This window comes from Pelecanus crispus, chromosome W, assembly GCF_030463565.1.
Source record: "Pelecanus crispus isolate bPelCri1 chromosome W, bPelCri1.pri, whole genome shotgun sequence".
NCBI classification, from domain to species: Eukaryota; Metazoa; Chordata; class Aves; order Pelecaniformes; family Pelecanidae; genus Pelecanus; species Pelecanus crispus.
In genome coordinates this window covers 10,413,834-10,440,142 of record NC_134675.1, presented here as the reverse complement: position 1 = coordinate 10,440,142, position 26,309 = coordinate 10,413,834, and the positions used below count along the sequence as shown (strand labels likewise).

Genomic DNA, 26,309 nt, shown 5'->3' with positions numbered 1-26,309 from the left:
TGCACACTTATGAACTAAGATGTCATTTATATTCCAGTGAGTATTATTTGTTCTTTCACACCCAGAAAACAAACTCCCACACCCACTTTATAATATAATCTCAATGTTAGCTGGACACAGTTATACTCACAAACAGGCTGCAATAAATTTCTGTTCATGTATGCACATAAAAATATTTGCTGTATATTTTCTGATTTTGCTGACCTGCTTAAATGTTAAGGAGGTTAAAAAGTATTAACAGAAACTATACATTTTCAACCTCCTCCCCCCCCCCCCTTCCTCTGCCCCAAAACTTGTGCTACAAGTTTTCATTTAAAGTTCAGGTTGATTATTCTGTGTTCTTAAACCAAACATACACACAGCTCAAAAATACACACACAGCCCAATTTTTAGGGCAGAGTTACACATCTTTCCTATTTTTCCTCAGCAGTAAGTCCAGCATAAAGAGTCCCCATTGCACACTCCACCCTGGGACGTGGGCTTACAGCTCACAACTTCTCCAGCTGAGCTGATACAATTGCTTGGGAAGCCATGCTGTACACATTTTTGCAGTATTTATGGAAATTATCTAGGTAAAACCCTCCCCGCTTTTCAAAGATAGAATGCTATTTCACTCCAACATGGAAGTTTTGCTGGAGTATGACCTTCGTGTTTTTATAACTGATCCAGATCAGGGTTATCATTAGCTTAAGGGTTTCCAAACATGCTCTCCCAACCCCCTCTCCTTCTCCCAGGCCACTAGCAGTCTGCAAAACCTTGTAACAGCCACAGAAGGATCTTTTATTTGAGGCTGTGCAGGAGAATTTTCTGATGCAGCCCCTAGTTAATATCGTACCCATTCTGCTTATCTATCCAGGATGAAAACTTTAGGAAATCCCAGTCTAGACCTAGATTCCTAAGGAACTTCTTTTTGTTGACAGAAAAAGAAACCGCATTTGAATGATGTCTTTATAGCAATAAGAGAGGTTTTCCGGGGTTATCTGTTGTTACTCGTGCATTTTTATTATTGCTTTTAAAAACATTTATAGAGCATCCAGACCATAATCACACAGTTATCAAGTATTCCTATCTCCCAGATCATTACTTCTCAGAGACAGAGGAGGCTGGGGTGGAGGCACAGAGGCAGATCTCAGCTGAATGGAAAGGACAAGGACTTATACCTCACAGAACTAAGTTAATCAGAACCCCTGAATAGCAATGATTTTTATCAGTGACCTGGGTATGAACATGAAGTTTCTGTTCAAAATCTGCTTTGGAAACATCAGAGTTTATAAATACAAAACAAGGTTATCATGTTCAGATTGACAGTACCTCACACAGTTTTTCCTCCTATTAAAAAGTTTATTCATGATTTTCCATATAAATCCTGTTTAAAGGTAACAAGCAAATCACGCAAAGAACATTACTGTATCTTTATTCTCCTACTGTTGCAAAAATGCTGTATCTTTTAGAGTTGTTTGCAATCAAACAAACAAAAAGATAAAGATCTACAGAAAAAAAGTTTAAAGATGGATGGATTTTTATGGTTATAAGTGACCACCATGAGCATTCAATCTCAACATAGGCGTAGCCTGTGTCACAGAATTTCATTCAGTTAATCTTCTACCCAGTCCAGTAAGTTGCAACAGCTAAAGCTCATCTCCTGGAAAGGCATCCATCTGCTCTTGAAAATTCCTTCCTGAATTTGTGCAGAATTCCAGGGGCCAGCAACCACTTTGCTCTAATGCCCCATCACATCAGTATGAGATATTAATGTAATTTACAGCCACTCAGAGGTCCCCTTTTATTGGCAGAGCAACGTAAAGAAGGCTTAATATGAATGCAACTGAGTTCCAAATGCATAAATAACTAAAATTGCAAGTATACGTGAGATCAGGTGAGACCTGATGAGCTGGCCGGAGAAGCCCAGCAGCAAACTGTTCTGTTCAGCCCTGGAAATCATGCCCACTTTGGCCTGATAGATAGTGGGAATTTATCATCAGCTTTAGGATTTTGTTCACATTCGTTTGACCTTCAGGGCATGCTCAAGTGCCCTTCTGCTTTCCTAAGCAATTAATGGGAGGAAGGAAGGAGATCTGGGCTCTGGGAAGGTAGTACGTTTTGAGCAGTGATAGCTTGGATAATTAGTCAGATTAATTGATAGACAGAAGCTTTTTTTTTTTCTATCTGTCTACTCTATAATATAACTATTCTCATTGTAGATGTACTCAGGCTTGAGTATAAATCTAGCTATATTAATTAAAACATAGTCTTTAAAAAGACAGATCCATGATCAGCAGCCTTAGAAAAACTGAATGACATCACTAAGGCTGCCCTCTCTGACACAGTACCTGGGAAGAAAGGATGGGTGGAGGGACAGAGAATTGTTGAGGAGAGAGACAGAGAGTTAAAACAAGAGTGGGAGAAACAGAGGCAAACAGAGGGGAGTGAACCATGCAGGGAAAAGAAAACACAGGTCATGGAAGAGGGCAAAGGGATGAAGGGGAAGTGTAAAGGAAAAAATGAAGACAAAGAGAGAGCAAATGGGCTGGAGACTGAAAGACAAAAGTTGTGGGGGAGGGAGAAGGGAGAGAAGGAATTAGAGGAACCTATTTCATCAATTATTGTCATTACTAATGGAAATGTTTTATAAAACCTGATGAATGCAGGGTCCTCTCAAAAATTTACACATGCACCAAGGGAAGGTTTTGAATGCAGGGCATTTCTTTGCATGCATGGCTATGAAACCCAAATTTTCCTCTGATCAGTGAAGGGATCTGTCAGCATAAATGATGTTTAATGGTTGCTCTTGATACTAGAAAGGATTTCTCCGCACACTCGATTTATAACCCCAAGATGATAGTCTATGAAAGAATCTTATACACTGAATTTCCAGTTTAATAGACACTGCCCCAATATTCAGTAGAAGCGTTTCATGTTCTTCATATATTCTTTTTTTATGGATTTCATCTCAGAGCAATAAAATCATAGGATATGTTCCTACTGATTAAAATTTTAATTAAACATAAATTGATCTTATTGATTAGCTGATCTATAGAGTCTCAACCTGCCACTACCTGGAGATTTGATGAGAAGCATTCTCTCTCTTTTACACATAGAATCATCTTCAGATCACTTTTGTAGCAGGGAAAGGAAAAGCATAGGTTGATACATTTTCATGAAATAAAAAGATTGAAGAATATGACTATGTGTTGGAATGCTTTCAACTAGACATAATACACATATAGCTACAGGTTTTAGCTATTTGTCTGATATTTATGCACTTCAGCCCTTTCTCATATCTGTAATCCATTTTATTTTAATAGAACTATTTGCGTGAGAAGAAGCTATCTGAGCAAGTAAATGTTTCCAGGATTGGCCCCTAACTGCTTTTAGTATGGTTATCAACACTGGCCATTTGTGTTTTTTCATTTTAATTCCGTAAATGAATGCTTGCCCTTTGCAAATTTCAAGGACCAGGAAGCAGAAATAAACCTCTTCTGCAGCTCCAGACTGAATACTCCAACAATCATTAGTTGATGGGATATGCAGTAAAAAGAATTATTTTTGACAGTACGATTTATAAGCATAATTTCCTTTTGCTAACAAGTATTATAACATTTCTGTGCAAAGATGTGGCTGGCTTAGCTGTGTGCTTAACCAGTTTGAGCTGGTCTTTTGTGATACAACCTAACCCAAAGAGCAAGTATATAATCAGATAAGTAGCTCTGTGTTAATGGTACATCTGGATTTTGGATTATTAGGGTTTTCACTTTATTTTATTTTGTTTTAGAGACTGTAAATTCCAAGCCTGTATTTTATAGTTGGTAAGTAAGGAGAATTAAAAACCTGCAACCAATGAAAAGAAGCAGTCCAATCTGCCATCTATACTGCTGTGGTTAGAATGCTGGTAAAGGACACAGTCATGATCATATGATTACTCAGCTTACTCAGCTTTTAACTCTCCCATAATTAGTTTTAATAATGAGAGAAAACCTAAGGATCCAATCTCTGTACTGGTTTAACGTGACTGGGAGCTGTAACCATGTAAATGAAAGCAGATCTGTCTCCAGGACCAGATACCTACTTAATATTAGCTGAAGGAAAGCATAGAGCATATGGATAGGTTCTTATTTACACTAAGGCAAGTAAAAGAGTGAAAATGTAATTGGATCCATCTTAAAGGAACTTTACATGCAATAAACAACATAAATCGGCCTTATAAATATAAAAGAGAAGACGATTTATTGTATTAAATTGGCACAAAATTAAGATTTGTAATTTTTCACAAAGTTCTTGACTAATAAACATCCTCATGAAAGAAAAAAGTTGATGTTAATAAATACAATTCCCATGTACAGCATAAAGCCTGCAAAGCAGTACTCTGTGCTAATGTTCTTACCCTGAGACTGAGCACAAACTGACAATAAATTGAAGGGAACAGACTGTTCTCTAACCATCCAGGACAGGAAAAAGTGAAAAAAAAAAAACCCAAAAGCATAAAGACTGATAAATTGTATCATTTTTACTTACTGATTTCAGGTATTAATTGCAACATAGTTAAGGATTTTTTTAAACAAATTATCCTATTAGCTCAATTACACTATTTACGAGGAACATCACATTCTTTGCTAACCTTCTGGACTAGTGAAGCATGAAGCCATTCCTAATGGAACAATGCTTCTTTGGATACCAGTTGTATAAGGCAATACATGCTACTTCGTAGATTAAATTCTGCTAAATACCTACCGATGATGATTTCACTCCATCAAAGAGTTGTAGTAAATGGGGTTACATCAGGCTGGCGGCCAGTCACCAGTGGGGTTCCACAGGGCTCAATTGTAGGGCCAGTGCTCTTTAATGCTTTTATAAATGATCTGGACGCAGGAGTTGAATGTACATTAAGTAAGTTTGCCTGCCAATGATACTAAACTAGGAGGAGCTGTGGACTCCCTCGAGGGAAGAGAGGCCTTACAGAGAGATCTGGATAGACTAGAGAGCTGGGCAATCACCGACCATATGAAATTTAACAAGAGCAAGTGCCGGATTCTCCACCTGGGACGGGGTAATCCTGGTTATACATACAAATTGGGGGATGAGATGCTGGAGAGCAGCCCCGCAGAAAGAGATCTGGTAGTTTGGGTTGATGGCAAGTTGAACATGAGTCAACAGTGTGCCCTGGCAGCCAAAAGGGCCAACCGTGTCCTGGGGTGCATCAAGCACAGCATAGCTAGTCAGTCGAAGGAGGTGATTGTCCCCCCTCTATGCTGCATGGGTGTGGCCCCACCTTGAGTACTGTGTGCAGTTTTGGGCGCCTCAATATAAGAAGGACATCAAACTATTAGAGTATCTCCAGAAGAGAGCAACCAAGATGGTGAAAGGTCTTGAGGGCAAGACTTATGAGGAGTGGCTGAGGTCACTTGGTTTGTTCAAACTTGGAGAAGAGAAGGCTGAAGGGTGACCTCATTGCAGTCTACAGCTTCCTCAAGGGGGGCAGCAGAGGGTGTGGTGCTGACCTCCTCTCTCTGGTGACCAGGGATAGGACATGAGGAAATGGAATGAAGCTGCATCAGGGGAAGTCCAGACTGGACATTAGGAAAAGGTTCTTCACTGAGAAGGTGGTCGGTCACTGGAACAGGCTCCCCAGGGAAGTGGTCATGTCACCAAGCCTGTCAGAGTTCAAGGAGCATCTGGACAACGCTCTTAGCCATATGATTTAGTTTTAGGTAGTCCTGCGAGGAGCAGGGAGTGGACTTGATGATCCTTATGGGTCTCTTCCGACTCAAGATATTCTATGATTCTATGACTCTATGAATTGAACTGAGACTTAAAGGCATATTGGCATGGCATGGATTCAATTTAATTTGATACAGCTCTCATACACTGATGCATATCATGCAATCCTACTTCCTCACAGGCAGAGAGGGGATTTGGACAGGCATTTGCTATTGCGTAGCAAGATAAAGGGACTGTCCTGGTTCTGGTTCCTAAATCAAGTTAAAGTAAACAAATTTAAAATAAGTCAGGAAGCTTTGACTGTGTCTAGATTAACATTTTTGTTTGGTGTGGCTTCAGAGTGAATCTCCTATCATGTTGGTTTGACTTGCAGAGCAACTTTGGTGTATATTAATTAGATTCAGAAGCAGCTCTATCCCAGATGCCCATTAAACATCCTCCAGCTCATGGGAGGGGGTATATGGGTCTAAATCAATGACTTGCACTTTGGATGTCTTTGAACCACCTGTGTTAGGGATGCTTTGCCCAGGAGACCAGACTGAACATTGTCTGAAGGAAAAACTCCCAGCTGCATGTAGTATAAATATGGGGACCGGTGATGGATGTGCTCCTCCTGTTTGAACTAACTGAACGTTGGTCCAGGCAGATGCTCAGCAAGTAGGCCTAATCAAAGTTAATCCTGTTGTGTGAGGCTATCAGTGAGAACTCAGCACCAACCCCCCAAAAAACCCAGTTTGGCTGGAGACTGGGCTGATAAGCATCTGAAACTGCATTAACACAGCAGAAAATCTGACTACAAATCAACCACTTTACACTATAAATATTTGCAGACATTAAGGTCCATTGAGCTCTCCCTCCATAGCAGCTGGCTGTGCAGCAGTGATCTCCCCTTGAGTAGGGATGCCTCTCAAGGTTACCCCTCGAGGCTGAGAGATCCCTTACCTGACACAGGCATCAATGGGTTGGTAAGTGATGTTTTTTGCATTCATGTTACATTTAAGATACATATAGTAAGCTTACGCGATAATCTTTGTATCCCGTTGTCCTATTTTCAGCTGGGATAGAGTTAATTTTCTTCCTAGTAGCTGGCATAGAGCTGTGGTTTGGATTTAGCATGAGAATAATGCTGATAACACACTGATGGTTTAGTTGTTGCTAAGTACTGCTTACACTACTCAAGGGCTTTTCAGCTTCTCATGTCCTGCCAGTGAGAAGCTGGGAGTTGGCACAGCCAGGATAGTTGATCCAAACTGACCAAAGGGCTATTCCATACCATATGATGTCGTGCTCAGTATATAAACTGGGGGGAGATGGCCGGGGGGCAGTCATCACTGCTCGGGGACTGTCTGGGTATCGGTCGGTGGGTGGTGAGCAATTGCATTGTGCATCACTTGCTTTGTATATTATTATTATTATTATTATTATTATTATTATTATTATTATTATTACTGTATTGTTGTTATTATTATCATTACTATTTTACTTTATTTCAGTTATTAAACTGTTCTTATCTCAACCCAGGAGTGTTACTCCTCCGATTCTCTCCCCCATCCCATCAGGGTAGGGGGAGTGAGCGAGCGGCTGCGTGGTGCTTAGTTGCTGGCTGGGGCTAAACCACGACATGAATCTATTTGCTTTCTTCAGAAAATGCAATGCAGCAAACATATCTTTCAAAGCACAGAACATATTGAAGGATGAAGTCAGTACCAGAGATTGTCTTTACCAGTCAGCATCTCATTGCAACCAGCTACCATCAGCAACCTTTGAAGAATACATTTTCCAGATATAATAATTTTGAATGTGATTGCAATTTCCTTCTGCATACTACTTCATATACAAAATGGACTTACATCATCCAGAGGAGCAGAGCAAAACATATGCAGGATTCAGGAATAAATACCAAGGAAGGCTGAATTTAAGAGTGATTGAATGAAATTTTAAGTGATGTGTTTTGAGCTGAACTGAAACTTGTTGGAGGTTTAATGAGACAAAAAAAGAGGTATATGAAACTTGTTCCAAAAGTCAGAATAGCAGAGGCCAAGACTTTTGCCCCAGCAGGAATTAAATTCTGGATGAAGAACAGATATAGCCCCAACTAATGACAGAAAATACAAATATATCCAAATGCAAAGGTTTTAGCATCTTCATTTAAAATATTTACAATGAATAAATTTAATATACCATTTAGCAATGTGGTTCAGTTATGGGGCTATCCTCAAGGATAACTCCATAGAGGAAATTATGCTGTTGTAGAGTTTGTAAGGCAAAATTTGGCTCATGTGATAAAAGGGGGAAGGAAACCTAGTCCTTTTTTGATAAAATGACAGAAAATTATGGCTTACAAGCCATTCTGTGAGCCTTCATATGCATAAATGTTCTCAAGACTTCCTTTCTTTGAATTTTATAAACAAAAAACTCTTGGTTTCACGAATGGTTGCAGAAACAAATGCTGAGAAAAGGGAATAAAAATTATTTTAAGGTACTTGGTATTTACTTTGTTCCAACAAGCACCAACTATCTAATGTTCACAGAAAAAATGTTTGCTGTATCCATCTCCACTCTTCAGTATTGTCCTGGTTTCGTCTGGGATAGAGTTAATTTTCTTCCTAGCAGCAGGCATAGTGCTGTGTTTTGGATTTAGTAGGAGAAGAATGTTGATAACATGCTGATGTTTTTAGTTGTTGCTAAGTACTGCTTATGCTAGTCAAGGACTTTTTCAGCTTCCCATGCTCTGCCAGGGGCACAAGAAACTGGGAGGAGGCACAGCCAGAATAGTTGATCCAAACTGACCAAAGGGCTATTCCATACCATATGACATCATGCTCAGTATATAAACTGGGGGGCGGTGGCCAGGGAGCAGCGATCGCTGCTCGGGAACTGTCTGGGTATCGGTCGGCGGGTGGTGAGCAATTGCATTGTGCATCACTTGCTTCGTGTATCTTTATTATTATTATCATTATTATACTGTTACTATTAGCATTACTATTTTACTTTATTTCAATTATTAAACTGTTCTTATCTCAACCCAGGAGTTTTTCGCACTCTTACTCCTCCGATTCTCTCCCCCATCCCATCGGGGTAGGGGGAGTGAGCGAGCGGCTGCGTGGTGCTTAGTTGCTGGCTAGGGCTAAACCACGACATCCAGTCACCAAGCCAGGAAACATGAAATTGCTACTCTACCCTTAATTGGTTTAGTGGTGGACTTGGTAATGTTGGGTTAATGGTTGGACTGGATGATCTTAACGGTCTTTTCCAACCTAAATGCTTCTATGATTTTATAATTTCTCTGGAGCTTTCCTAGAAATGTCACCTGGGACCGTAAAGAGGTCAAACAAGTGTCATAGATTGGAACTCCATGCAGAAAGGTGCAAAGAGGATAACGTAGATGTAAAAACCATGAGGACGAAGGAAGGTTGGTGGAGGCAGAGGAAATAACCATCTAGCGAGTCAAAGTTGAAATAATCTAGAAAGTTCCCTGCAACTATTTCTGGATTTTTCCTTCAGCCTTTGAAAGATCACTTCAAAGGAAAATACTGAGGGAGCAGGCGGAGGAGCTTACCAAGCCACTCTCCATCATCTATCAGCAGTCCTGGTTAACTGGGGAGGTCCCTGATGACTGGAGGCTTGCCAACGTGACGCCCATCTACAAGAAGGGCCAGAAGGAGGACCCGGGGAACTACAGGCCTATCAGCCTGACGTTGGTGCCAGGAAAGATTATGGAGCGGTTCATCTTGAGTGAGCTCAACAGGCAAGTGCAGGTCAACCAGGGGATCGGGCCCAGCCAGCATGGGTTCATGAAAGGCAGGTCCTGCTTGACCAACCTGATCTCCTTCTATGACCTGGTGACCTGCCTAGTGGATGAAGGAAAGGCTGTGGATGTCATTTACCTGGACTTCAGTAAAGCCTTTGACACATTCTCCCAGAGCATTCTCCTAGGTAAGCTGGCGGCTCATGGCCTAGGCAGGTGTACTCTTCGCTGGGTAAAAAACTGGCTGGATGGCCGAGCCCAGAGAGTTGTGGTGAATGGAGTTAAATCCAGTTGGCAGCCGGTCACGAGCGGTGTTCCCCAGGGCTCAGTTTTGGGGCCAGTCTTGTTCAATATCTTTATCAACGATCCGGATGAGGGCATTGAGTGCACCCTCAGTAAGTTTGCAGATGACACCAAACTGGGTGGGAGTGTCGATCTGCTCGAGGGTAGGAAGGCCCTGCAGAGGGACCTGGACAGGCTGGACCAATGGGCCGAGGCCAACTGTATGAGGTTCAACAAGGCCAAGTGCCGGGCACTGCACTTGGGTCACAACAACCCCATGCAACGCTACAGGCTTGGGGAAGAGTGGCTGGAAAGCTGCCAGACGGAAAAGGACCTGGGGGTGCTGGTCAACAGCCGGCTGAACATGAGCCAGCAGTGTGCCCAGGTGGCCAAGAAGGCCAACAGCATCCTGGCTTGTATCAGGAATGCTGTGGCCAGCAGGAGCAGGGAGGTGATTGTGCCCCTGTACTCGGCGCTGGTGAGGCCGCACCTGGAATACTGTGTCCAGTTTTGGGCCCCTCACTACAAGAAAGACATTGAGGTGCTGGAGCGTGTCCAGAGAAGGGCAACGAAGCTTGTGAAGGGTCTAGAGCACAGGTCTTATGAGGAGCGGCTGAGGGAACTGGGGTTGTTTAGCCTGGAAAAGAGGAGGCTGAGGGGAGACCTTATCGCTCTCTACAACTACCTGAAAGGAGGTTGTAGTGAGGTGGGTGTTGGTCTCTTCTCCCAAGTAGCTAGCGATAGGACGAGAGGAAATGGGCTCAAGCTGCGCCAGGGGAGGTTTACATTGGATATTAGGAAAAATTTCTTCACGGAAAGGGTAGTCAAGCATTGGAACAGGCTGCCCAGAGAGGTGGTGGAGTCACCATCCCTGGAAGTGTTCAAAAAATGGGTAGACGTGGCACTTTGGGACATGGTTTAGTAGGCATGGTGGTGTTGGGTTGATGATTGGACTGATGATCTTAGAGGTCCTTTCCAATCTTAATGATTCCTAGTTTTTACTTTCATTGGGAATAATCCAGCCACCAAGCCAGGAAACATGAAATTATGACTCTACCCTTAATTGGTTTAGTGGTGGACTTGGTAATGTTAGGTTAATGGTTGGACTGGATGATCTTAAAGGTCTTTTCCAATATAAATGATTCTATGATTCTAAGTCCCTAGGTAGGCCTTCCTCTCTCTCAAGATTGTGTCTCATTGAAGAGCTCTGTCTGAGCAGCTCTAATTGTGCCTTTCTTCAATTTTTAGTATTTTCCTGCGTTGACCCTGTCGGGCCCATTGCTGGCGATACACAAACAGCACAGAAACAGTAAAGGAGAAAAATTCCCAGCCAAGTTTTCTGAAACATGCCATATTGTGAAGAGGCACCAAGTACCTCCTTTCTGTGCTAACAAGTTATTAAAAAAAGAAAGCGCTCTGGTTGGAGCAGATATAAACCAAGTTTTTTAACTCTCTCCCACTTGTTACCACAGAGATTCATGCATTTATGGGGGACATCTGTCTCAAGGGGTGAAAAAAATATTTTACTGTAAGCAAAGAACAGCCCGGGAACAAAATCATGTCTCAAAACCTAAACCCAAACTTTCTTTAAATTGTCCTTCGGCAAAAAAATAACAGCCAGGATTAGCAAAACAAACTATATTCAGATTGTAAATAATCAGACCAGAACAAGTCTAATGAGGGAAGGGAACATGTGGCACTTACAGCTCATAGAACAGGTTTAAGCTGCTTGAAAGATGGCAGGTAAGTGATCAACCAGCTCAGGAGTGTGATTTCCTTTGCAAATAATTTCTAAGTGGAGATGTGACCAGCTCTTTGTTTTCTGCAGAAGGCAGTAGCCAGAAGCAGCAGAAAAATAATTAAGAACGCTAAGTAAGCTAATTAGCAGATGCTATCAAGACAGTGCGAAGAGAGCGATAAGTGTGATTGAAGACATCTTTAAGCCACTTCCAGGCCTCTCCCTTCTGAAGAAGTAGCTAGGAATGCATGGGTGGTTTCATCACATCTTCACCATGGTGGGCAGCTACTTGAAGTCAAAACTGGCTGCAACCCCCCCAGCTTTTCCAATAGGTTGTACAGAAGAGGATATTCTCTTCCTCTCCCATCCTAGTCTCATGCCTGTTGCACAAAGGAACGGAGGGGCATGGGAAGGGCATCACACTGCCAGTGTGCTAACGCTTAGATTTTGAGAGAAGCTGCTTGTGTAGGATGTACTCCACCTTCTGCCTCTTGCAGATTAGATTCTCTCCATCTTGCTAACAACTTTTGTTAGCTCATGCTGAGCATTTATTAAAACTCTCAAAGAGTTGTTCTCACCCTGTATGTAGACAGTAGAAGCACAGGTGGAAAAACATGACTATCGCAGAGTCCTACAGCACACTGAGGGCAAAATTAGGAATAGAGCTGAGATCTCCTGACTCCCAGTCTTGTGCTCTGCCCTCAGAGGCTTCAGCCACAAAATTACATAGGAGTGTTTTGAATGAGAGGCAATGCCCTGCCCTTGGAGAGGGACCCAAAAGGGGGCTCAGAAGAGAAGAAAGCACAGTCTTCCATGCAAGGAGACTAACCTAGGGGGCAGTCAGTTTCTGTCAGACAGATCAGTTTGATCTAATGAATTTAAGCTAGCTGCCACTACAAAGCCCAAAGCTTTTATCCTGGATCACAGTTTACAAGATGATGAACAATACTTCTCTGGGAACTAGTAAATACTGTATTTCCCACTTCTCAAGATCTGAATATTTTATAATACTGTAGCCAAAATATACTATTTATTATTCATGTGTCTTATATGCAACCATCCCATGCAAACATATCCAAACCCCATCTTTATGATATGCTGTCATTGAGAATGGAAATAAAAATTCAACATGGTCAAACTATTAAAAATGTAAGAGATTGTACTCACATATTAAATCATTTTCATGTTAGTCACACATGATTACATGGAATTTTGGTGGTGAAACAGGCAGGAGACTTTTTAACCATATTGTACACATGTATTTGGCTTTTAAAAATAACTGGAATTAAAAATAATTGCATAATAATTGCAATATGTTTTGTAGCTGCTGAGCTAGCATTGCCAGGGAAGTTTAATTTTCCTATTTTTATTGATTCTGTGCAAATTAAATTCTCAGCATTAACTATATTAGATTAACATTGATGTGCGTGTTTTTTATAAGAAAAAAGAGAGGAAACAGTACTGGCACGATTATGGCTGTTCTCAAAAGTAAAACACATGCAAAGCAAATTGGCCAAGGTAAGGACTGCAGATTAGCGGAGGAAAGCATGCTTCTGGTGATAATTTGTTTAATAACAATACTTGCCACTATTACAATAATCACGTAAATTTTTGATATGCTCATTTCCTCCCTGTACTGTTTGCCACTTTAGAAGGTGTGGATATCATAGAATCATAGAATGCTTTGGGTTGGAAGGGACCTTGAGAGATCATCGAGCCCAACCCCCCTGCAGTAAGCAGGGATTGAACTTGTGAACTTGGCATTATTAGCACCATGCTCTAACCAACTGAGCTAACCCAGCTGGTCATATGGTTGAGAATAGAGAAGATAAGAGTGATCGCAGAGATTAAAGGAGACCTTTTCAGGTGGGGAACATGGTTGTGGTGAGTAGATGGGCATGACATGATGGGAAAATGGCTAATATCTCTGGCAGGACTCTTGCAGTGGGATGGTAGGCAGAGGCTCACCAACTCACTTAACAGGACAATTTGTAGACAAAGTGTCCAGAGTTCATTGCACAGGGTCTGGAAGGCAACTGTGATCTTTTTGGTGAGATATGGAGGTGGGACAGTGGTTTGACATTGGCTTGCCAGAAGATGTGAGAAAGGGTGCTCTGGAGGTTCAACTTTGAGAAGAGGGGTTTGGCCTACACAGGAAAGAGACTTCTGGAGCATGTCCAGTAAAGCAGTAAAGCCCACTATAAAGCTCACTTGTGGATCTCTAACCTCTAAGCTCCTGTGTAACCAAACACTACACTGGTCATTAATTTGGATATTAAACAAGTGCCCCAGTTCTCTTTCTTCTGGAGCAGTCCTTCCTGCCTGGGGGTCAGAGGAAGGGGAATTCGACACACAGGGAAGCTTTGGAGGGAACTGAAGCACAGGACTTCTCTCATGTGCTGAAGCACTCGTGCTCCTTGAAGAACTTGATATATTTTTTGGCCCCTCAGCTTTTTCCCGAGGAGGCTAGAAGGCATCCAGAGGCGGAAGGGACTTGGAACCCAACTCCCCACATACCTTTCCCACGCACCCGGCCCTGGGCGAGCAGGGTGGGCTCCTTGAAGCGTCTCCCACCAACATCACCCCGGGTGACAACTCCCTTTTTCCACTCTTCGACGGGGTGGCACCGTCATCCCACTCCTTCCCCTCAGGAACCCGCTCCTCAGGGAGGGAGCCGCGCGCGCGCAGCAACCGCCGTGCAATGGACGGACGGCTCCGCGCGCCGCCACGTGACCCTCTTCTGCGAGCGCAGGGGACCGGAGCCCCGCGGTCACGTGGCCTCGGAGTGATGTCACCCTCTCCCCTGCCCTATCCGCGTGGAGCGGCCGAGTGTCCTGGGGCGCACGTCGGTGCCGCTCCGCCCTTCAGCAGCGGCGTGGCTCTTGGCGGCGGCGACGACCGTAGCGGGACGCGGTTTTTCCATGAGGTGAGCACAGCTCGGCGGGAGGGAGGGAGGTTGGTTGCCTGCGTGCGTTGTGAATAGGGGCTTTGTGTGCGGCGCTCACTTGCCCCCGCCGCCGTTCGCGGGGGGGCTGTTGCCGGCGGCGGGTGGGCGCTTCCCCGGCGGAGCCGTTGGGGGAAAAAAACCTCTGAGCGGCGCAACAGGAGGAAACTTCTCCCTTCTCTTCCCCTGGCGCTGCTGTAGAGCCCCGTTTCCCCGGTGTGGGGGAGTGGAGAGCACTAGGGGGGGCAGCCCGTGAGTTGCTGCTGCTTGGCTGTTTCATTTTATTTACTTTATTTATAATTTTATTCTTTTTTCTCTTCCCCTGGTGCGTGGCAGGGGTGACAGCTGCCTGCGGGGGTGAGCGGTAGTGCCTCGGTGTGGTCAGGCCGGCGCCGGTTCGCTCTCCCTCACCCCTACCCGCCCGGCTGGGTGTCTCCGCGGGTCCCTCAGCCCCAAGCAGCCCCGAGGAGGAGCGGAGCCGCGGAGGCCGCCCTCGCCGCCTCAGAGATGGGGGTCGCCCGGTCCCTGACAGCGCGGGTCTGGCTGAGCCCCGGGGGCAGCAGTGCCGCCTCCTCACTCCCTCTCCCGGGGGGGCCCTGATAGGAGTTAAATCCACCCCCGGGGGACGACGACGACCCTCAGATTGCCTCGCTCCGATAAAAACGGTGGTTCTGGGGACGGCGTTGTCTTGATGCTCGTGTGGGGCGGTTTCTCTCTGGGGTTTTAGTGGGAGATCGAGGAAGGGCGGGCTGGCTACCGGGCTCCCCGGGGGTGCGGCGTTTGAGCTGGGCTCCGCCGTGTTCCCCCGCGCTGCTGCCAGCTGCGTCTTCTGCTCCGCGGGCACGCACGGAGGCTACGCGTTCCTGTGACAGCGGGGGCTTAAAAAATCAAGATTATCTGTAGCTGTAAAAAAAAAAAAAAAGTCTGCTTTAGGAATCGCATCAAGTTTAGCCAGGAACCCGTGCTTCTAACTTCCAACAGAGCACGCAAAAGATTTTGCTTTCTTTTGCACGGTTAGGCAGCACAAGCTTTCTGCGGTCTGCCATTGCTACTTGTGACATTCTTAAGTTTCTCCCTGTGAAAAGACTAGTTAAATTCTGCTTTATCAGCATTGCAGGTTCTTAACAAATTCTCCAGTTTCTGTAGTGAGTGTGAGCATGCTTATTACAGAACTGATATAATGCACTTGCAATCTAGTTGGAGGGAGTGCTACTTTGGTAGAAGCTGTAGTCTCTTTTGTCTTTTTTTTTTTTTTTTAATCCTAGCAGGTTGCAGATTAGTGTGTGTTATTTAAAAAAAAAAATCAAATGCAAAAAAATACCCATACATCATTTTAAAAAGGCATTCTGATGTCCTAGATTAACTAGGAGTAAATTAATTTAATAAATATCTGCCAATGACCTGCTTGGCTCTTGTCTTGGGACACTCATGGAAAGCTCTCAATGAGATTTTATTTACTAATAGAAGAATTGCATAACAGCCATATGAACCAGAGTAGCAGAGCATTTGAGTAGAATGAGGCTTGATATGAGCTCAGGGCTCTCTTGAGTTGAGGCCAATAAGTCACTATGCAGAGGCAGACGTCTGTCCTTCCAATCTCTAAAAATATTATCCCTGTGCTATTTTCTCTCTTCCAAGAGTGCATCTGCTAGCAAAGCGATAAAATGCTACCTCTTCCCCTCTCCTTCCCTTGAACCAACAAATGGATAACATCAAGTGGAGAAGAGACTAAGCAGGAGGCTGCTGGTCTCATGAAGCGATGTAAGCATTTTGCAAGAGTTCACTCACTTGCCTCATCTCTTTTTTTTTTTTTTTTTCCCCCCTTTTTTATGTTCCCCACTATGTTACTTTTATTCTCCCCTTCTCTGATAAGGAGTTTGTGCTTCTTCTGAGGGAGAAGCAGTGCCTGGAGAAACATGAAAGCTAAGCTCTTGTGTGAGATGTTGGCAATTTTTAAATCCTACTGCAACAATACCCTAATCACATTCCTTTTGAGAGCTGATTGTGGGCTGGTTCTTTTTGCATAGAGATAATGCTTGAAATAACTATAGAGAAAAAAACAAGCAAAAGTAGAACAAATCAATTCAAAGCTTTAGTGCCTTGCTTAGTGGCAGAGATAGTAGAGTACTGAAAATCCCAAAGTGGGAGTATAGCAATCCATAACATCTTATAGAGGTTTATAGGTTCGAATAACTGGCTATCCTGCTGTGTGAATACTTCCTGCATGTCTGAGAAGCCTGTTCTCACCTGCATTCCTTGGAGTTGCTGTCTAGGTGTCTGTGAATGAACACAGGTGATAGCTCTGCATTTGAGGTAGCTTGGGGCTTGTTTTCAGAGTTGTCAGTCCTTGCTGCTCTTTATATTTTGAGGGTCATCTACTAATGCACTTTTAGGGTGTAAAGGAAGTAGTGCAAATAGCTATAATTCAGGTAAAACACTATAGCAGAGCTTATCACTGTCAAACTACCTGAGACAAATGTGAGTTTGGTGAAGTGTGGAAGCAACTGAAGATCTCCACTGGCACTTAGGACTAGCAGCTGGTCTAGATACTTGCTGAAGACTGCTGGAGTGGAAGTACATACCAGTGAAAGAAAGCATCCTTCCCTTACTTTGAGATCCAGAACAGGATGGCCAGTAATGCCTGGAGGTGATGGTGGGAGTCTGCATGCTGAACTTGAGATCACCTCTGGAGGGGAGAGCCTCCAGCCTGATGGTTAGTGCATTTGCCTGGGAACTGTTAGATCTTTGCTCAAGTCCTTCCTCTGCAAGCAGATCTTGCATTTTAGATAAATGCTGTAATAACTTACGTATATTTTCTAAAGCTGCCATAGTCTCCTTTTGGTTTTGTGCCTGGAAACCATTGCTTGTATTCAAAATACTGCAAAACAAGATGTGTGTGTGGTTTTTCTTTTTACCTGAATTTATAGGGGGGATGGGTAAAGTGGAAAGACAAGTTTGTTCAGTCATTACGATAGAAAAAGAATTTGTATGCTGGTCTATGACTCTCTTATGCCAGTACCAGATGGCAGTAGTGAGTACACCTGTGGGAGGTACGCCCAGGTAAAGGAACTCCTCAGCTTAGTGGCAAGTCTCCGGGAGGAGGTGAGTAGGTTGAGGAGTATGAGGGAGTCTGAGGAGGAGATTGAATACTGGAACCGTACCCTGCCATCCCTGGGACAGACCTGTCAGGCAGACAGGACATATGATATGGAGGATTCCCTGTCCTCTCTCCACCCAGCAGAACGCAGTGACTTAAGGGATAGGGGGCAATGGCAACAAGTTCCTGCCTGGCGCAGCAGGAGCATCTCCTCTGTGACTACCCCACCTTCTCCTTCTCAGGTGCCCTTGCATAGTAGGTACGAGGCTCTGCAAGTGGAACCAAACAATGACAAGGACAATGGTTCATCTAGGTTGGAGGTGTCGCCAAGGTTAAGTCAGCCTACGCCCCCACATCAAAACCACTTCCATAAAGAAAAAAACATGGCTTATTCTCATAGGATGAGAATAAGGAGGATTCTTCTGTGGGGAACAGAAGGCCCAATATGCTGACCGGGCCCACTTCTTAGGGAAGTCTGCTGCCTCCCTTGGGGCCCGGGTTAAAGATGTGACAAGAAAACCTCCTACCCTGGTACAGCCCTCAGATTATTATCCATTATTGCTTTTTCATGTAGGCAGCGATGAAGTTGCAATAAGAAGTCCAAGGGCAACCAAGAGAGACTTCAGGGCCTTGGGATGACTGGTTAAGGGATCAGGAGCACAAGTAGTGTTCTCCTCTATCCTTCCAGTTGCAGGGAATGATGCTGGGAGAAACAGGAAGACCCAGCTGATCAATACCTGGCTCCATGACTGGTGTCACCCGCAGAATTTTGGGTTTTTTGATCACGGGTCAGTCTACACGACACCAGGCCTGCTGGCGACAGACGGGGTACACCTTTCTCAAAGGGGGAAAAGGATCTTTGTGCAGGAGTTAGCAGGGCTCATTGAAAGAGCTTTAAACTAGATTTGAAGGGGGAAAGGGATAAAACCAGGCTGGCTAGAGATAAGCCTGGGGGCGGCACGCCAATGTTTGAGGGACGGTGCGGTAGCGAGGTCCTTCAGTCTGCTCCATGATGTGCCGAGTACACTGGAGCACATTGGAAATGTCTTTATACTAATGCACGCAGCATGAGGAATAAACAAGAGGAGGTAGAAGCTTTGGCCCAGTGCCAGAGCTACGACATCATTGGGATAAGCAAAACCTGGTGGGATGAGTCCTGTGACTGGGGTGCCGTGATGGACAGTTATAGGCTCTTCAGGAGGGATAAGCAGGGCAGGCGAGGTGGGGTGGTGGCGCTGTATGTAAGGGAGAGGTTGGATTGTATGGCACTTGCAGTTGGCGACGACATGGTTGAGAGCCTCTGGGCAAGGATGGAGGGGAAAGCAAATACAGCGGATGTGTCATGGTTTAACCCCAGCCAGCAGCTAAGCACCACGCAGCTGCTCACTCACTCCGCCTGCCCCAGTGGGATGGGGGAGAGAATTGGAAGACTAAGAGTGAGAAAACTCGTGGGTTGAGATAAGAACAGTTTAATAATTGAAATAAAGTAAAATAGTAGTAATATATAATAACAATATAATAATGATGATAAAAATAACAATATACAAAGCAAGTGATGCACACTGCAATTGCTCACCACCTGCTGACCAATGCCCAGCCAGTTCCCGAGCAGCGATCGCTGCCCCCCGGCCAACTCCCCGCCAGTTTATATACTGAGTATGACGTCACATGATATGGAATAGCCCTTTGGTCAGTTTGGATCAACTATTCTGGCTGTGCCCCCTCCCAGTTTCTTGTGCACCTGGCAGAGCATGGGAAGCTGAAAAAGTCCTTGACTAGCATAAGCAGTACTTAGCAACAACTAAAATATCAGTGTGTTATCAACATTCTTCTCCTACTAAATCTAAAACACAGCACTATGCCTGCTACTAGGAAGAAAATTAACTCTATCCCAGCTGAAACCAGGACACCCAGAAAGAGTAAGAGGGCTGATTTTACTTCCGATCTTAATCAAGGGACTTTTGATTCACATTTACAAGGAGTGAACAATGAATACTATGACTAGTGTTAGAGGGGCCCTGCCTCCAGCCAGGTGGAGGAAAGGGACAACCGAGTTTACTGGACTGTGTCTGATGGCCTGGAACATCAGACCCACAGGAGTATAAAGCCCTAGTGGGCACCGGTGCACAGTGTACCCTAATGCCATCAAACTATGAAGGGGCAGACCCCATTTGTATTTCTGGAGTGACAGGGGGATCCCAACAGCTCACTGTATTGGAGGCCAAAGTAAAGCCTAACTGGGAATGAGTGGCAGAAGCACCCCATTGTGACTGGCCCAGAGACTCTGTGCCTCCTTGGCATAGACTACCTCAGGAGAGGGTATTTCAAGGACCCAGAAGGGTACCGGTGGGCTTTTGGTATAGCTGCCTTGGAGACGGAGGAAATTAAACAGCTGTCCACCTTGCCTGGTCTCTCGGAGGACCCTTCTGTTGTGGGGTTGCTGAGGGTTGAAGAACAACAGGTGCCAATCGCTACCACAACAGTGCATCGGCGGCAATATCGCACCAACCGAGACTCCCTGATTCCCATCCATAACCTGATTCGTTGACTGGAGAGTGGAGACTAACAGTAGACTGTCGTGGCCTGCACGAAGTTACACCGCCACTGAGTGCTGCCGTGCCAGACATGCTAGAACTTCAATACGAACTGGAGTCAAAGGCAGCCAAGTTGTATGCCACAAGTGATATCGCTACTGTGTTTTTCTCCATCCCTTTGGCAGCAGAGTGCAGACCCCAGTTTGCTTTTACCTAGACGGGTGTTCAGTACACCTGGAACCGACTGCCCCTGGGGTGGAAGCACAGCCCCACCATTTGCCATGGACTGATCCAGACAGCACTGGAACAGGGTGAAGCTCCAGAACATCTGCAGTACATTGATGACATCATCGTGTGGGGCAATACAGCAGAAGAAGTTTTTGAGAAGGGCAAGAAAATAGTCCAAATCCTTCTGAAGGCTGGTTTTGCCATAAAACAGAGTAAGGTCAAGGGACCTGCACAGGAGATCCAGTGTTTAGGAATGAAATGGCAAGATGGACGTTGTCAGATCCCAATGGATGTGATCAACAAAATAACAGCCATGTCCCCACCAACTAGCAAAAAGGAAACACAAGCTTTCTTAGGCGTTGTGGGTTTTTGGAGAATGCATATTCCAAATTACAGCCAGATCGTAAGCCCTCTCTATCAAGTGACCCGGAAGAAGAACGATTTCAAATGGGGCCCTGAGCAACAACAAGCCTTTGAACAAATTAAACGGGAGATAGTTCATGCAGTAGCCCTTGGTCCAGTCCGGGCAGGGCAGGATATTAAAAATGTGCTCTACACCGCAGCTGGGGAGAATGGCCCTACCTGGAGCCTCTGGCAGAAATCACCAGGGGAGACTCGAGGTCGACCCCAAGGGTTTTGGAGTCGGGGATACAGAGGATCTGAAGCCTGCTATACTCCAACTGAGAAAGAGATACTGGCAGCATATGAAGGGGTTCGAGCTGCTTCAGAAGTGGTTGGTACTGAAGCACAGCTCCTGCTCGCACCCCGACTGCCGGTGTTGGGCTGGATGTTCAAAGGGAGGGTCCCCTCTACACATCATGCAACTGATGCTACATGGAGTAAGTGGGTTGCATTGATCACACAACGGGCTCGAATAGGAAACCCCAGTTGCCCAGGAATCTTGGAAGTGATCATGGACTGGCCAGAAGGAAAAAACTTCAGAATATCACCAGAGGAGGAGGTGACACGTGCTGAAGAGGCCCCACTGTATAATAAATTGCCAGAAAATGAAAAGCAATATGCCCTGTTCACTGACGGGTCCTGTTGTACTTTGGGAAAGCATCGGAGGTGGAAAGCTGCTGTATGGAGGGAGTCCTATACGAGAAGTCACAGAAACTGCTGAAGGAGAAGGGGAGTCGAGTCAGTTTGCAGAGGTGAAAGCCATCCAGCTGGCTTTAGATATTGCTGAAAGAGAAAAGTGGCCAGTCCTTTATCTCTATACTGACTCATGGATGGTGGCAAATGCCCTGTGGGGGTGGTTGCAGCAATGGAAGCAGAGCAACTGGCAGCGCAGAGGCAAACCCATCTGGGCTGCTGCATTGTGGCAAGATATTGTTGCCCGGGTAGAGAACCTGGTTGTAAAAGTACATCACGTAGATGCTCATGTACCCAAGAGTGTGGCCACTGAAGAACATCCAAACAACCAGCAGGTGGATCAGGCTGCTAAGATTGAAGTGGCTCAGGTGGATCTGGAGTGGCAACATCAGGGTGAATTATTTATAGCTTGGTGGGCCCATGACACCTCAGGCCATCAAGGAATGGATGCAACCTATAGATGGGCTCGTGACCAAGGGGTGGGCTTAACCGTGGACAGTATTGTACAAGTTATTCATGAATGTTAAGTATGTGCTGCTATCAAGCAAGCCAAGCAGTTCAAGTCCCTCTGGAATAGTGAATGATGGCTGAAATATAAATATGGGGAGGCCTGGCAGATTGATTCTATCACACTCCCACAAACCCGCCAAGGCAAGCGCCATGTGCTCACCATGGTGGAAGCAACCACCGGATGGCTGGAAACATATCCCGTGCCCCATGCCACCGCCCGGAACACCATCCTGGGCCTTGAAAAGCAAGTCCTGTGGCGACATGGCACCCCAGAAAGAATCGAGTCCGACAATGGGAGTCATTTCCAAAACAGCCTCATAGATACCTGGGCCAAAGAACATGGCATTGAATGGGTCTATCACACCCCTTACCATGCACCAGCCTCCGGGAAAATCGAACGATACAATGGACTGTTAAAGACTACCCTGAGAGCAATGGGTGGTGGGACATTCAAACATTGGGATACACATTTAGCAAAAGCCACGTGATTAGTCAGCACTAGGGGATCTGCCAATCGAGCGGGCCCTGCCCAATCAAAACTTTTACGTACTGTAGAAGGAGATAGAGTCCCTGTAGTGCACATAAAAAATATGCTGGGGAAGGCAGTCTGGGTTATTCGTTTATCAGGATAGGGTAAACCTATTTTTGGGATTGCTTTTGCTCAAGGACCTCGGTGCACTGTGTGTGTAATGCGAAAGGATGGAGAAGTCTGGTGTGTACCTCAAGGGGATTTGATTTTGGGTGAAAACAGCCAATGAACCAAATTGTATGATGTTAATTGCTATATAATACTGTATGTCATCTCTTAACTGTATGTTAATATAATAAGATAGTATAACGTTAATATAATAATCTTGTATGTTAATGTTAAGTATTTAATACTGTATGTTATGGTTGCTATATACCACATCAATGGTATTACAGTAAGAATCTCCCAGCTTAATGAAAATGAACTTTGATGAAACCGTGTTGGAATGAGAACTGGCTTCAGCATGCAACAATCCAACACCGCACACCACCTCTTCTGCTCTGAAAGAGTGTGATGACAGATGGAACCTTACTTAGCAACAACTAAAACATCAGTGTGTTATCAACATTGTTGTCATACTAAATCCAAAACACAGCACTATGCTGGCAAGTAAGAAGAAAATTAACTCTATCCCAGCCAAAACCAGGACACCACCCAGCTGAAGATGTTTTCTGTGGTTTATATTCCTGAAAGCTATTTCTGAACATTAAGCCGAAGGAAGATGAGATAGAAGACTAGATATTTAATTTTGGAGCTAATGGTTAAAAGCATGTGATCAGCATTAGCTGCTGAGAATCCCTGGAGTTAAGCACTTCTCTACTGCTAACTTGCTGCAGCTACAAAATGACAGCGCTCAGTATTTATGATCACATTTGTTCTAAAGCTAAGTGATACTATTAGAGATTGCTTCTTGTTAATACCTGTGATTCACTGCAGAAATACTATTTTGAAGTGTCTTGATGCTCCTTAGTGAATTTCTAGTAGTAGTTTCCTATCTTGTAAAACAGGAGTGTATTAATGGCGCTTCCTTTATCATCCACTCTGGCAAATGAACAGTTGTCATAAAGCTGTGCTAAATCAGGATGCCAACCTCTTTTTGCATCAAGGCCAATAATTACACCCTTTGAGAGGTGACTTCCTCCTTTAAACAGTGCCAAGAAAAGGCAGCCCTCACTGCTTCATGGGTTTTTATCTCTACAGCTGAAGGATTATGGGCATCATGATGCACGAGCTGTAATCTTAATGTTTGTGTTTAACTGTCTCTTATGGAAAAATACAGATGTGACACACTAAGCCCAGGAATGCTGTTTTTGTGTGCTTATGCATGCTTTTTTAATTATGCTGAGGACTTAAGTTTCACTTTCAGTGTATAAAATGCACTTATGCAAGAGGTGAAGTATCCTGTGGGAAAAATAAATTTGCTTCTAACAGAAACATAGCTCGCCTCCCTTCTTCCTTCCTCAGAAGGGGGAAAAGTTGCATGCTAGGCGTGCTTGCAAAGCTTGTTAATTAGACTGTATTTACAGGTTCCTCATAGGAGAGAGCCCAGCTTTGCAGCTGTTCTGTGCATATACCTAGAAGTAGTTGTCATTTCCCCCATAGCCCTGTAGTTGAGTACTTTATCTTCCATGGGAGCTATAACAAATATTTCGTTCATGGGAGCCAAGGGGGTGGGAAGGGGAAAGACAGCCTATAGCAGACAATTCTTTCGCAATCTGAAAGCAAATGCAGCGGATGTTGTTGTGGGAGTCTATTATCGACCACCCAGCCAGGATGACGACACTGATGAATTGTTCTACAAAGAATGAAGGAATTAAGGCAACTCCACACCAGAGCAGGTGGATGCCCGAAGGAGGCTGTGACCCCATGGGAAGCCCATGCTGGAGCAGGCTCTTGGCAAGACCTGTGGACCCGTGGAGAGAGAGGAGCCCACGCTGGAGCAGGTTTGCTGGCAGGACTTGTGACCCCGTGGGGGACCCACGCTGGAGCAGTCTGCTCCTGAAGGACTGCACCCCATGGTAAGGACCCACGGTGGAGCAGTCTGTGAAGAACTGTAGCCCGTGGGAAGGACCCATGTTGGAGAAGTTCATGGAGGACTGTCTCCCGTGGGAGGGACCTGACGCTGGAGCAGGGGAAGAGTGTGAGGAGTCCTCCCCTTGAGGAGGAAGGAGTGGCAGAGATGACGAGTGATGAACTGACTGCAACCCCCATTCCCCGTCCCCCTGTGCTGCTTGAGGGGAGGAGGTAGAGAAAATCGGGAGTGAAGTTGAGCCCAGGGGGGAGGGAGGGGTGAGGGGAAGGTGTTTTAAGATTTACTTTTTATTTCTCTTTATCCTACTCTGATTTGACTGGTAATAAATTAAACTGATTTTTCCCCAAGTCGAATCTGTTTTGCCCGTGACGGTAATTGGTGAGTGATCTCCCTGTCCTTATCTCAACCCACGAGCTTTTAGTTATATTTTCTCTCCCCTGTCCAGTTGAGAAGGCGAGTGATGGAGTGGCTTTGGTGGGCACCTGGCATCCAGCCAGGGTCAACCCACCACAGACACCAACATGGAGGTTGCCCAGTCTAACACCCTGCTCAGAGCAGGTGAGATCAGGTTGCTCAGGCACTTTTCTGTCTAGATTTCCAAGTATGGAGTTTCCCCATATCTCTGGCTCCTGTTTCAAGATTTTTTTCACCCACACAATGAGAAACTTTTTCCTTTTATCAAATGCTCCAGCTTGTGTCTGTTGCCTCTTGTCCTACTACTGTACACCTTTGAGGTGAGTTGCCCAGCTCAGTCATACCCTCCCATTAGATAATTGTAGACAACAATAACATTCCTTTCACCTTCCAAAGAACCCACGCCCAGAGGAGTATTACACCTACAGAGTTTTGCTATCAAAAATGACTGCAGTTTGTTTAAAATTATATTTTTTCTAATAAAAAACCACATTGCAAAGCATTGGGCAATTACATACATAAACCCAACTGATATATGGGTCCTGAAGAAAAGCTTTTTATGTTGCTTCTATAAAATCAGTACCTGTGGTTCCCCCATGTGGTTCACTACACCCATTCAAGGAACTGTGGTTTGCAAGACTGGTGGTTGACACCCACATTTGCATTATGTGTCTGATTGCCAGAGACACAGTAAAGCTGGGGTGAGGGCTCTGACTCACTAACAGGCTTATGACAAGTTTGGGAGAGCTGATCTGACCACCTGTGCCCCTCTATCTATCCCACCCTGTTTTGGAGGTTCCCATCCCAGCTGCAGGCATGGCTAAATGTCTCCTTATACACTCCTGAACTTCCATAAACTATAGCCCAGCACGTTAAGGTAAACCATCACCAATTTTGGTTCTCTTTCATGCACCAGGGCTGTAATTTGTAAGTTGTGAACTGCTTTCCTCACCAATTACCTGGAACTCAATGGACATGGAAAGCTTCATTTCCAAACTCAGAGAGCTCTGATAATCAGAGCACTGAATCTTACAGACTATATTGTGCTCATGGATGATGTGAGCTACAAGGAAAAGGAGAGGTTACCTCTGCACTCACAGGCAATGGATCAACAAAAAGACATCATTAAAGAACTAAAGCTGAGCAATGTGAGTTCAGTCACATGAACTCACTGGCCATGTTCAATGTAAGCCACCTGGGAGGTGGGAAATTCTGCATGACTTTGAATTAGCCTTGACAGCATAATATTCCTTCAAAAAACAGAGCACAAGAAAAACAGAATCGTTCTAAAAGCCACTGTTGTTGCCAAGTATCTCATTTAGTGACTCAAATAGTCAAGTGTCTATATACATGTAGAGCAGATCTGCAGAAGTGTCAATCTAACTTTTAGACCCTTTATTCCTGAGTAATACAAAACTCCCATTGAAATGTAAAGGTTTGACT

General features: G+C 44.8%; 1 protein-coding gene across 1 annotated transcript in view; it reads right to left on the bottom strand.

The window, feature by feature from the left end:
* Window positions 1-26,045, bottom strand: part of LOC142596419 (complement C1q tumor necrosis factor-related protein 3-like) — a 128,471-nt gene extending 102,426 nt beyond the window's left edge. The window contains exons 1-2 of the mRNA XM_075725521.1: window positions 26,039-26,045; window positions 25,819-25,929 (exon numbers count right to left, since the gene is read on the bottom strand). Of these exons, the coding sequence (XP_075581636.1) occupies window positions 25,819-25,929; window positions 26,039-26,045 (118 nt within the window). The remainder of the gene's footprint in view (window positions 1-25,818; window positions 25,930-26,038) is intronic.
* Between the last annotated feature and the right edge of the window lie 264 nt (window positions 26,046-26,309).